At 37.9% G+C, this 14135-nt stretch overlaps 1 protein-coding gene across 1 annotated transcript; it reads left to right on the forward strand.

Annotated features, from left to right (window-relative positions):
* Positions 1–12104: 12104 nt before the first annotated feature.
* LOC148526470 (olfactory receptor 10A4-like) lies at positions 12105–13043 on the forward strand. Its single transcript, XM_088470130.1, has one exon. It carries the CDS (start codon positions 12105–12107, stop codon positions 13041–13043), a length of 939 nt encoding a protein of 312 aa, XP_088326256.1.
* Positions 13044–14135: the final 1092 nt, after the last annotated feature.

The following is a 14135-nucleotide window of genomic DNA, read 5'->3' on the forward strand; positions in this document are numbered from 1 at the left end:
GCTGGAGTCTAGAGATAGACATAATGTATATGAACTAATCCAGAATAAAGATACATGTGTAGCACAGCGGCTGTAAAATTGACACAGTTTCAACTGCTAATATTGAAACCATTCCTGCAGAGTATAAGATCATTAGCCACAGATCTTAAGATTAATATACACTCTGAATTGGATGATTGTAATAATATTGTTGGAACTTTTGACAATCTAATGATAATATTACAGGACCTGGTGGATATATATGTGCAGCATAGCTGCCAGGATATGGTAGAGATGACATCTTCAAGTAAAAAATAATAATTAATTCATCTCACCTTAATAGATATATTATTAATATTGACAGCACCTGGGGATTTATATATCCCCTAATTTATTATAAATATACTAACATAATACAGTGTGAGATTTAAACACTGAAAATATACTCCATTAATCCCGGATATCTCATTCTTATACGTGTAATAGACCGACGACAGGTGAAATTTCAAATCACCTTTTTTTCTCAATATATATATATTAAAAAAACACACATACTATCCCCTCTTATTTTAACATATTTCGCCTCTTCATTTTCTTAGGACCTGGACCTACCTTTTAATGACTTAAATTACTAAAAGTTATATTTTATTGTGATAACAGAGAAGTAAATTATATATTGAATTTATTATAACCCTATATGTGCACCAGACAAAGAATATTTTCTTTTCTCTTGTTTTTCTCACAAACACACAGCAGTTTAAAAGAATATAGCACATCTATGAAACATTATAGCACAGCAATGGCAGACATGATGGCAGTTTAATAAACTATATGACACCATAGAAAGAATGTTTTCATTAATCAAGAACTACTGTAGATCAGAAGCCCAAGGACAGTACAGGGAAATTGAGGTGGAGTGTGTAGTAGAAGTCAGGTAAAGCTTTGATTGTCAGATAGTTGTGATACATTTTTAGATGTAATTACTTTGAGGGAGATGAATCAATGCTTCTAAAGAGGACAAGAGTAAAAGAAGCAAATAGCAATCACCAGCTTCTAGCTTTCATTTATTAAGTACATTCTATAAATGAAAGCTAGAAGAGGATTGGTCGCTTTTTACCTAGGGGCCATGTGACTGCAGCCCTCCCAGTAAAATCCACCACCCGCAAAGACTGCCTAGGCTAGCAGTGGCAGTAACTTCTCATTGGAAGCACTCCCTGCTGATCACAGCCAGACAGGCAGTCCCAGGGGCCACTCCTCTGCTATTACAGCAGCCCTAGTTGGCTCATAGAAGCTGGAGCTGATGCAGCCCCTACAAGCCAGACTGTCTGTTAGCAGCTTCAGTCTTAAGCCATGCCCCTTATTTAGGCTCCACTCCTCACAGTCACCAGACTTAAGCCCCACCTCCCAGTGACATCAGCTGTCAATCACTGGGATGGCAAGGGAGGAGAGGGCTGCATAGACTGCAGCCTATGATGTGCAGACCCCCAGTCAGGCAGGTAAGGAGCCGCCAATGGCGCTATTAGTAACTTCTCCATCTTCCCTCTTTAATAGGTTTGATAATCTGTCTCTTAGCATCACCAGATATGACTTCTGTAGCCACATTAAATGGCTTCTGCCATTTACTCAATTATAGTTTTAAGAGAGAATAGTGGGAAGGTATCGTATAAGCTAATATAAGATTGGAGTTTATCGCACTTGAAATCTTATATCTTGCAACTATTCTCTTCTTTTTTATTTACGTATCATATTTTTATTAAAGAATTTAAAAAAAAGGAGGGGGGAAGGAATGGACAAAAGGCAAAAAGGGTAAGGAAGGATAGTAGGGAAAACTTGAAACTACATCCAAGCATGGTGTAATCACAGGTTAGTGAGGTCAGTGACATTAATCAGTTGAAAACAATTACAAATAATGAATGAAGAAGACAATAAAATGGCTTAACTCTAACTCACAAATATTCACAAACACCCACAGGCGGACTAGCAGCACCTAAGGACAAATTAAAGAGGACAATATAGTTGTAACCCACAAGACATAAGTTGGGGGGCTTTGTGATAGGACAACCAAGGGTACCATGTGGAAGAAAAGAGAGCAGCCTTGTTGTCAATTATACCAGAAGTGAACTCCATTTGGTGAGAAAACCAGATTGCTTCCACAATTGAATTTACAGGGGGGGGGCATGAAAGGAGGCTTAAATGCAATTTGACATTTGACTGCATTCAGTATGTGCCAAATATGTTTCTGCATTGGTTTGGCCACACCAGCAATAGATCTAGGTAAAAAATAGTAAGAAGGGGTGGCAAGCATGGTAACCTTGGTGATCTGGAAAATTAGATGATAGATCTTTTCCCAAATGGGAGATAATTTTGGACAATACCAAAATATATGAAGCAGGGAACCCACCCCACCACTTCCCCACCAACAAAGTTTAGAAGATGTGGGGTAAATTGTATGTAATAGCTGAGGGACCATGTACCATCACAGATATTTCTTAAGGGAGTTTTCCTTATGTTGAACTGAGGTAGCTGAGGAAATTAAGTTAGACCTAATCTCTTCACATTCATCGACTCCCAAGGTCTCCCCCATGTTACGTTTCCAGACCTCCTCATGATGAGCCAAAAAAGGAGCATTGTGAGAATTTAGAAGACGATAGATGGTGGAAAGGTGACCCTTAGCAGGGGAACAAAGAGAGCAAAGTGATTCAAGAGTAGTTCTCAATTTAAGACTACCAGGAAGATAGAATAAGGGTATAAAAGCTGCGCAGCTGAAGATATTGATAGAAGCAATGGGACAGAAGCCCTGGTTCAGAGCCGGATGCTCGGACAGAGCGCTCGCTCTGAATCAGGGCTGTCCTTCCTAATTTTAAAGCGGCCTCCTGGCCACTCACATAGCTGTGGGTGGCCACCCACAGCTATAGCGAGTGGCCAAAAAGATGGTCGTGATGGTCAAGACCATCAGGCTTGCGACGAGACCCTTGTGGAAGGGTCTCGTTGCCACAAGCCCTGGAGTGCTTTTGGCTCTATCAGAGCCGGCCCCAGATGGTAGGCATTCCCATGGGAACGCCTCCATCTGGGCAGCCACGCCCCTGGCATGCCCACCAAACGGGCATGCTGTCACTCACCATCGACAGCACGCCCCCTTTGTAGCGAGACCCATAGCGACGGCTTGGCCATCGCTATCCGGGTTTTGCGCATGCGCACGATGGAGCCGGCTCCCTCATGCACATGCGCACTGGGCCAACATCGACCCGCTTGCGAGCATTCAGCGCACGCGAGCGGGTCTGAATTAGGCCCAGAATCCCCAGCCTATCACAAATTTCGTAGAAGGAAGGAAAGCATCGTAAAGGAGCAATATCAGAAAAAAATAGTGGTCCCCATCTGATCCAGTGATAAAAAGCCCTATGATTACATACAGGGGTGAAGTCTGGATTATCCCACAATGGATGAAGGGATGGAGAAGACGATAAAAGATCAAAAGATGCTGTAGACCTATCCCAGATGGAAACCATAAAGGCAATTGTAGGAAACATTAATGCTGAATCATTCCTACAAAAACGAGGGACCCACAATAAAGAAGAACTAGAGATTTACAGTACATTCAATGGAACCAAAATATCCAAGCAGAATAAATAAAATAATTACCTCCCTCCTATATTTGTAGTGATACTGTACTGTGCCATTTTCTCTCCTGTAGGCCATGTCTCCTCCACTGTTCTCTATATATTTTTATTGATCTTATGCCATTTTCTCTACTTCACCCCTTTTTTATACTGTACATATTTTATTGATTTTGTGCCTACTATCACCTTCAACACCCTCCTTACATATTATTGAATGATTTGGTGTAATTTTCACTCTTCAAACCCATCTTCTTTTAATCAATTTTCTTCATCTTCTCTACGACAACACACACATACTGTAACTTAATTTTAAGATTTTAGTTCTTAATAAACCACTAGCCACTCATCTGTATTACTTTATCTCAATTTATGCCCATTGTCATAATAGCATATGGGTGCTTGGATACATATATTTAATCTAAGGCTGTTATGACAACGTACATAAATTGAGATATCTACCTATTGAATGTCCTTATTTGGAAACTGTGTATTTATGAGACAAATGGATCCATGTTGTGCCATATTGTGCAACAATCAGTGCTAACATATACCTTTATTAGACAAGCTTTCATCATTTAATGATTAAAAAATCCTATGTTTATGGATTCATGAATTAAGGGCCTGATTCAGCTTGGATCGCTAATCTGCTAATACGCACGCAACGCAGTTGCTAATATCAGGGTTATATGCAAATATTGCATTCACATTGCAATCGCAGCCTAACATAAGGATGCCCACTTCCCCTTACTCACATTCCTATACTTTCGCAAAATAGTGAAACCATCGGTCCAATCGAGTAACATCGGACCCATACACACACTTGCACAATCCCTGACCTTACTCAGAAATTGCTAACAGCCATGCAAGCTATGAGACCTCAGGCTGCGTAGGCTGTAGCAATGTATAATACATGCACGCCCCTACAACGCTGTTGAAATGCACTGGCACACCCGTGTTCATCTGACCACCCCCCCCATCACCACCCACAAATGGCACTTCCTGTCAATCACTCTGTGATGGGTCTACGTAACCTCTGCGATCGTAGTCCCAATAACAATAGCTAGTCTGCGCACACGCACTGCGATGCCTATGCATGCGCAGAACGCAACAATCGGCCAATTGTGTGCGTATAAGCAACTGCGATCCTTGCTAAATCAGGCCCTAAGGCCATTATAGATATTTGACAAAAGTGTTAAACGATGATGTAATATGTTACCAATATGCACTAACTAAGGTTTACCAAGCTAAAAAGAGTATTGTCACCTGACATCTCTGTGATACATTATAATCACTATTTATTGCAACCCTAATTTGAGTATATAGCCTAAACATTGAAACATAATATATAACTGGAACCTATTGCAGTTGGAAAAAGTTACGCTTAAGAAATTACAGAACAAAGACCTATACAGCATCCTTACTTACTATATTCTATAAAGGATACATTTTAATGTAGCCGGATAATAAGTACAAGCAGGATGATTAGCATATAATTAAAAGTCTTGTACAAAAAATTGCCACTACTATATCATTATACATTTTTTAAATAAAACTAATTATTTAAAGATGTTTTTCGCACATAGAATTTTAGAAGAATTTCTTAAATGTAGAGTTATAAATAAATAAAAATGTATATTTTAATGACAATTTTTGAGTGCCCTCAAAAAAGAGTTTTTCTTTTTTTGCCCTAAAAATCACAAATGGGTACTTATGCCCCTTTCAGGCAAAAGACACAGGAAATATGCAGATCTATCAACCTGGAAATTTCTCAGGCTTCAGTCTGACCCTGGTACAGAGCAGGGTCATAGACCCGGGACACTAATCCAGGTCGTTTCTATTCACATATAGCAAAAACCTAGGCCGATGCACATTCACTGCAAAAACCCAGATGAAAGGTGTATTATTGTTCATAGAGGCCTACATTAAGATTAGCAAACCTCACAGTAAAACAGGTATCATGGTACTGTAGCATCAAATATATGTAAATCATAAATTCAACTAAAAACAAATAATTCTATGAAAAAATAAAATTAATAGAATTCTAAATAGCTGGTGTTTAGACTTTATGGATTTACAAAAAAATGTTTACCATGGATTTATCTTCTTTGTGAGGAATAGATGTACAAAATGATTCTGTGTTACAAGTTAAAAAAGAATATGTACATTGCTAGTGCTGAAGTTCATAATTCTCCTCCTTGTTTCTCACAGAAGTATCTTCTGTATATACACACAATTATGTAATATAGTGTAGTATAAAATAAAATAAATAAATTAGGAAACCACCAAATGTCAATAAAATATAATAAATATAAGAAAGAAGGGTGATATAGTATGTACAATTCTTTAGATATCCCAAGGAAAGTGTTTATACTCTTACTTGCTGAAAGAAGAGACAGCTATCATAGGTCTCTTTTAGAGGTAAAGAGATATCCACACCATAGAGGAATTTGGCTTATATGCTCTTACTAGAATTGGAAAAGACTCGTCATAATTCATTGGTCATCTTTCCAGTCTTCCAGAAAGTTAATGCTCCCATATAGAGCAGATAATATGTAGAGGAAGAAGAAAAAACAGATCTTTCATTATACCATTGAAAAAATGTATATAACTTTTAATTAAGAATTACACTCACAAAAAACAAATATTTTAATAATAAAACATATGAGGACACTAGCTTGCAACCACAAGAAGGCATCGAAAGGGCATCTCTCTGTAAAGCGCTGCGGAATATGTGTGCGCTATATAAATAACTGGTAATAATAATAATAATCATACAAAAGTCTCAAGGTGAACCTGGGTCCCAGCCTAGAGACCATCAGTAGGAAAGTCCTTTTGGTACTGTAGTTGTAAACAGGCCAGGAAACCAGATGTCCTCAGTCCCTTTCCATGAATGCGTATCGATACTCTGTGTATCTAACTCAGGTTATCAAAGCGCCTTTACTAGTATTTATTCATTCTAAAATAACTTTTTTTAATTAAATATACATTCAAATTCTTTTTTATTAGGTATACATTAAAATTGTTACACAGTCAAAAACTCCCCAATGTCAATCTTAATTAGTTATTTTACTATCCTTCATTTTAGTTTCTAGTACTTATAATATATTAGAAATAAATATTTTTTTTGTGTTGGAATACCTACAGGCTATTTTCCTGCCTCATCATGACTAGACCTCTCTCTCCTTCCCTTTCCCTTTCCCTTTTTCCCTCTTTTATGCCCATTCCCCTGATCCTACTCCGGGGGACTTTAACATCATTACAGACAATATCTGTAGTCCTGCCGCTGTACCTCCAAGCCTCAAGGCCATCATCTCTTCGCAGGGTTCCAACCTACACCGCCTCTTTGCCATCTCCAACTCTCTCCTCTCTCTCACCTCTTCACTCAGTGAGCTTGATTTTTTTGTTCACTGCCCACTTCAAAACAGAGTCTATTTGACATCACATCTTATTATTTTCAGTTTTTGGCCTTTTCATTTCACCAAAACTGCCCTCATCAAGGTTACCAATTATCATTGCCAAATCTAAAGGCATTTTACTATGTTGACCAACCCTTCTCTTCTCCTCAACCCTCCACTCCAGTTGGTGGGTCCAGTTAGGGTTCACAAATCAGCTCTTTCCTGATTCACCTCCTACTTGTTCCACCACTCCTTCTCTGTATATACAGACACACACCACCAGCTCTCTTCTTCTGTTTCCCCTAGCAATAAGGCTCCCCTCAAAGTTTCTGTCTTTGGTCCCATTCTGTTCGCCACCTGCACTACTATCTTTGGTGAGATCACCAGTTCCTTTAGACTTTGCTACCACCTATATGCCAAAAGTACCCAAATGCCGCCTCCTACCTGTCAGCCATCTTATCCTAGATGAAACAATGCTTCCTGAAACTTGACATTTCACAAACTGAAAAAGTGGAAATGAAACTCATGAAATGTTACATAAAGCATACGGTGGTGAAACAATTAGCTGTGCTGCAGTATTTCGATGGTGGAAGCACTTCAAAGAGGGTACTATGCGAGTGACTGACAAATAGCATTCTGGAGACCATCCACTGCAGTTGCAGATGTTAACATTGCCAAAGTCGTGGAGATGTTGCAAAATGACAGAAGGTTAACTTTACGTGAACTTCCGGCTTCACTTGGATTCTCATTTTAACGGGTTCAGTGGGTTCAGCATATTTAGACAAAGGAACTGAAAATGCATCGAGTGTGTGCCAGGTGGGTACTAAGGAATCTCACAGAAGAGCAGATGCAATGATGACTTGAATCATGCAAGAACATTGTTCGAATGTCGGAGAAGATATGCGATTTCCTCACATCGATTGTGACGTGTGACGAAACGTGGATTCGTCATTATTATTTGGAATCCAAACAACAGTCCAGTGTATTGAAACATTTCTGCTTTTTCCAAGTTTAACACAAATTCAATCACATATCTCTGACGTTATCACAGACATTTCTTCCTCATCCGCCATGATGAAACGTACCACTCGCTGTGACCAAACAAAGAAGACTATGGCAATCAAACCGCAGGTTCTGGCACATCAATGTATGAGCTTCACAATATCCAAAGTAGCGTTGCCACATCTACCTATGGGACAAAAAAACAGAGGCAGTCTCATTACTTACTCATCCCTCATACATACTTTCTTATTGTTTGGATTGGGTTCCTAATAACAAAGAAATCAGCATAGGTCTCTACTCTGGGCCCAATAATTTGTGATGCTGACCTAGGTGTTAGTAATGACAAACACTGTAAATGAGTGAAAATAAATGCAATAATACATTTTTTAAAAGAATCTGTATCTCAGTTATGTGGTTGAATATTATACAACACATGGTATTTGACTTACTAAAAGAAGCTCTAAAAACACGTATTGTAAGAGATATAGACCCAGTGGAAATTCATATTAGCTCTAGATTTTCAAATGACCTACAGTAAAACTCCCAGAGTTTCCAGTCTGTGGAGATCCTCAAGGGAGTAGCCAGTTATTAAAACTAGATTATCCTGTTCAAATGAAACCTCCTTCTCCTTGTTTCTGAATGTCCTGTAGAAAGTAACAACTTGCCTTTTTGTGGTAAGAACCACATTTATAATTATTTTTAACTTATACCAGTAGCATATCCATGCAAAGTATTACACTGACAGTCAGTATTGAAATGTGTACAGATTTAATAGACTTTTTTTGCAGTAATAAATGTACTGTGGCTAAGACGACAGTACATACAATCTCTTACTGCACAACACTACGCCAAGATACTGCACTATACATGGAAGAATTTTCTGTTAAATAGGTAGATGTACTAAGCCTTGGAGAGAAATACAGTACCAATCAATTAGCTCCTGTCATTTTTCTTACACACCTGTAAAATGACAGTTTGGAGCTGATTGGTTGGTACTTTATCTCTCTTCATTTTATCTCTCTCCAAGGCTTAAAACATCTCCCCCATAGTCTCAAATGTACACTATTTTCGTAAAAGTGTAAAAAGTAACACTGCTTTTTCAAAGGTGTTTTTTTTAAAGTTAATAAATTATTTATTATATATTATTTATTTCCACATAAAATTTTCCACCCTGGCCTTTGAAGCCTTTAAAAGCGTAAGTCCCCAAAAAGAGAAAAAATATGACATGGTCCACCTTAGCTGTTAAAATGCCCCTGTCACTGAGTTTTTGTCTTTAATAATGTTCCTATTTTGAAGACAACCACCAATAATGTATAAAATCATTGATTTTGAAAAACATACTACATTTCCTCCATTCCCTACCATTCTTTAAACAATGATTCAGCACTTCTAATCTCCAGTACCATATCTAAAGCTGTTGTGAAAATGAACTAAAAGTAGACCTATTGAAAACATCCATCTATAATTGCATTCGTTTTCTAAAATTGCATATTTAAGGTACTGCAAAATGAACACATAAACTTTCAAAAAAGAGTTTCCTTACAGTATAATATTGATGAACATTTTTCTACTTCCCAAACTCTACATATATCATCCCACTTTCATTCCTGGTTTCCCAATTGCCCTTTCTATTTCAGTAGAAGTGTTGCTTCATGTAATATTCTAAAAAGCTCAGGCATACTGTACTAAGAAAATTTGGTGGAATGACATAATAGAAATCTCTATGATTACTATGCAGGCGAGAAAGGCTGTCTGGAAATGGAATAAAAAATGTACGTTTAAAAATTAGGTCAAAAGTTTATTGGGCCCTTTGCAATCTCGTTTGACAGAGAAGTTGAGTCTGCGGTGGAATGAATTGTTGATTTAAGGGGTGTGGTAAGAAAAGTCCAAATTCTGAAGGTTATCATTCAGAATGTGGACACCAGCGCGTTGATAGATTCTGAATGTCGACATGGACTTTTAGGTCAACAACAAATATGTAGACATTCACAAAGGTCAACATGTTTATAATGTGGACATGTTCATAATGTCCTAAACCTAACTCTAACCCTGAATCTAACCCTCACCCTGAACCTAACCCTAAACATCAGCCTAACCCTAAAAATTAGCAAAAATCCATATGTCAACATTCTGATGTTGACATGGTAAATGTAGACATTATGAACATGTCAACATTGTAACCATGACAACCCTTTTGCATGTTGACATAATGGTTGTCGATCTAAAATCTATGTCAACATTCTTAATGTCTGAATGTCAAACCTTCTGGTGTCGACATTCTGAATGTCAACCTTCTGAATATCGACTAGCTGAACTGATACTAATTTAAGAATGTTATGAAATAAGTTAAAGTACAGCACTCAGCTCAATGGATTGACTAAAGCCCAGATGAGTGATTATAAGAGCGTGAATAAAATGTTCATGCACCAAAAATGTTTGATAATTTCATCAATGTTACCATCACAAACCAGGGAGAAAATTAGTAATGTGAACTAATTTCAGTGGTACTTTGCTCCACTTTTGACTACATCGATTTGGTTTGTTACCAATACTTTCCTCTATGGCAACTTGTGGCCCTTTTTATGATGTCACTACTGAGAGAGGGATATCACATAGTATCACATACCACTTTATACTATATACTATGACATTGTGCATACGGTATATTGGATATGTAGTGGTATATTGCTTTATTTATAGGCATGTTGGCTATGTAATTAATATATGGCATTGAAATGAACAATTAAATAGATGGTTCAAGGTAAGCAGGATTACATAATATCTATCTCTTCATTCTTACATTCCTCTTTCACCTACAGTAGCATGGCTGCACAGTTGGTGTTATGGTTAGCACTACTGCCTCAAAGCACAGCTCTTGGGTTCGATTCCCACCATGGCCCTAACTGTGTGGAGTTTGTATATTCTCGCTGTGCTTGCATAGGTTTCCTCCCACAATCCAAAAATATACTGGTAGGTTTTTTTACTAATGTGAGTGGCCAAATATTCTCTTTAGAGCTCTGTTGAATATGTGTTTTCTAAAATAACTGTTATGGGTTGTTTGAAGAGAGGAGTGGGCCTGTGTGCAGACTCAGTGCAGGCCCCCTCCTCTCTTCGGCGGTCCCAATCTGCACTGTTGGTAAATCTGGCTTAGTGCTAGAATTCACTGAGTTTATGCGGGTTCCTGGAAAATGGCGCTCGCACCGATTTCCCAGGAACAGCAGCATTTTCCCAGTGATTTGTGCTGAGTCGGCACTATGGACAGGTGTGCGGTGCAGGTCCCCCCTGCACCGCACACCCTGCACCCATTATAGATATGTCCAGGGGCATAGAGAGCTCGGCCGGGCCCAGGTGAGAGGGCATAGCCTAATGGCGGGAGGCCTGGCCATGCCCCCTTGAGCTAAAAAAATAAAAACACTTTTGCAGCGCCGGGAAGGGGGGGGGGGAGGTTTGCAGCACTGAATCTGGGCCCCAGCCGGGCCCCTCTAGCAAGCCCGGGCCCGGGTAAATAGTATTCGCTACCCCCCCCCTTTCGGCGCCCCTGGATACGCCCTTGTACCTGTTAATAAATAACTACTTATATTGTATTTAATAGAGACAAATTTTGAAATGTTGAACCATTTAACATGACTCTGATAATAGTGCCAATCACACGCCACTGCTAGTCATTTAAAAGTGTTAGATGGCCAAAAGTTGTGATTTAAAATGTCAAAATTCCCTCCTGGACATTTAAACCTACTTATTAATGTTTTTAGAAAAGCATTCAAAATAAATTATCAAATTTTGCACTGTGTGGCTGTTCATTCAGAAACAAAGTAGAAAGTTAATTTTCTGCAATTGGATTTGAACATGAGCAATGGTGTTGGTAAGTAGCAGATGAAGATACATCTACTTTGGTTTCTCTTTCTGAAAATCAAATATTATCAATATCAATATTATATTTCTTATTTTATTTGAATATTTATTGTAACTATGTTAGGAAGACCAATAAATGTTGTAATTAATGCCAACGGAGGTTGAAAAGTATTGTAGAAATATAAATTCATATAAATTAAATAGTGGTATTTCAATTATTTATACATTTGTATTTTCATAGGTTTTGAAAGCACCAACTATGTCTAAAAGAAATGAAACACAAATGACTGAGTTTTTCTTGATAGGACTCTCCTCTGAAATCAATCCTTTCCTGTTTGGAATATTTTTACTCATTTACCTTTTAACTTTGACAGGCAATGCAATGATAATTTTGATAGTAACATTGGATTCACAGCTGCAATTGCCAATGTATCTTTTTCTGAGAAGTTTGTCTCTCACTGAGATGTTCTACACCACTGTAACAGTACCCCGGATGCTCAGAGACTTCTTGAACCAAGATAAAACCATTTCCATAATGAGTTGTGCTGCCCAATTCTATTTCTTCTGTTGCTTAGGTGCCTCAGAATGCTTTATTCTGGCTTTTATGGCTTATGATCGTTATCTGGCCATCTGTCATCCTCTTCATTACATGACAATAATGACCAAAAACAAATGTCTACACATCTCAATAGGATCATGGATTTCTGGCTTAGTCTCTCCTCTGGGCAATATCATCCTTGTTTTTGGACTGCCTTTCTGTAATTCAAACATCATTGACCATTTCTTTTGTGATATACTGCAGGTGGTACATTTGGCCTGTGCCAATACTCTTCCCAGTATCATATTTGTAATAAAGTTATATATTTTAATATATACCTTTTTAGTCGTTCCATTACCATTTATGCTCATCCTTTTGTCCTATGTTCGCATTCTTATTAGTATAATTAAAATACGTTCTGCAGGTGCACGTACCAAAGCTTTCTCTACATGTGGCGCTCATCTTACATCTGCCAGTCTTTTCTTTGGATCAGCCACCATAACTTACCTAAGAACAAAAGCTATTGCTACATATGGTGGACCCAAAGTATGGGCTCTTCTATTCCTTGTTTTTGTTCCAATGCTAAATCCTTTGATATACAGTTTGAGGAATAATGAAGTTAAAAAAGCCATGCAAAGACTTATACATAAAACCTTTTGAGGTATAATGTTTAGGCATAAATCAAATGATATAAAGGGGATTATTGAATCTTTTATGTGTTATTTTGTGTACATTTTTTTGAATTCATTGATTGAATTTGAATTAAAATTATTTGCTTATTATTTTTACTTTTTCTCTTGTATTTGGAACATACTGTAGCTTTAAAATACTCCAAGTTCATCTAATGAAAAATCTACATAATTTAAATCCACACATTAGTCCTGATGCAGAACTGGACTGACATTTATTCAGCATACAATTTGCAAATTGTTACCAATGTATTTTTTTTACTCTAACAATAAATTAAAGATGTGATTTGCTTAGATTCCGTTTAAAAAAATGTGCATTATTTATTACTAATATTGAAACATTTATAAGCTAAAATAGCTTCATTTTTTTTTTTGGGGGGGGGCGGTTATTTTTCTTACATATAGAATGCTTCCTAGCCAATTGGAATGTTTAATTCATGTTTAATTTAGTTCTGCATTGCTATCACCACTGTCAAAGGTGCGTTGTTCATGTCTACTGGTCACAAGTAAGCCTCTTTGGGATGCTTGATGCAGAGGTGAGATGCCAGTTCAGGCTCACACCTCATGTCATCATAGAAGATTGTGTAGAGTGTTCTACTGCCCGTGATCAGCTTCTGCACAGCGATACGACTGCAGTAATGTCTTAGTTGCAGCTCTTATGGGCATTCCTGTGATTTTTCAGGAATTTTATTCAGTTTATTCTAGGGGTGAGCGGGTTCGGTTTTACTCGGTTTTACCCGGATCTTTTTATTGGCTGTCACCGAACATGTGTTTTGGATAGCGAATAAAATCGAGCCAAATTTGCGGTAAAGTGGCGATAAGAACCGAGTAAAACCGAGTAAAACCGAACCCGCTCACCCCTAGTTTATTGATTTGTCATTGGATAAGAAACCCTTTTTGCAGACTAAGCACACATATCACTCAATTGCTCAATTTTGTAATGTTATGGGGCAGTCATCGATGCAAGTGTAGCCTATCTACCATCAGGAAGAAATTATTATAATTTAAAAAAATGTAAGAACCAGTAGATTTACCATTCTGTATATGTACAGGCTATACATGA

This window comes from Taudactylus pleione, unplaced genomic scaffold, assembly GCF_031769625.1.
Source record: "Taudactylus pleione unplaced genomic scaffold, aTauple2 ptg000095l, whole genome shotgun sequence".
Lineage (NCBI taxonomy): Eukaryota > Metazoa > Chordata > Amphibia > Anura > Myobatrachidae > Taudactylus > Taudactylus pleione.

Coding starts and splice junctions, on each gene's coding strand:
- LOC148526470 (XM_088470130.1), top strand. CDS start 12,105: ATGTCTAAAAGAAATGAAACACAAATGACTGAGTTTTTCTTGATAGGA.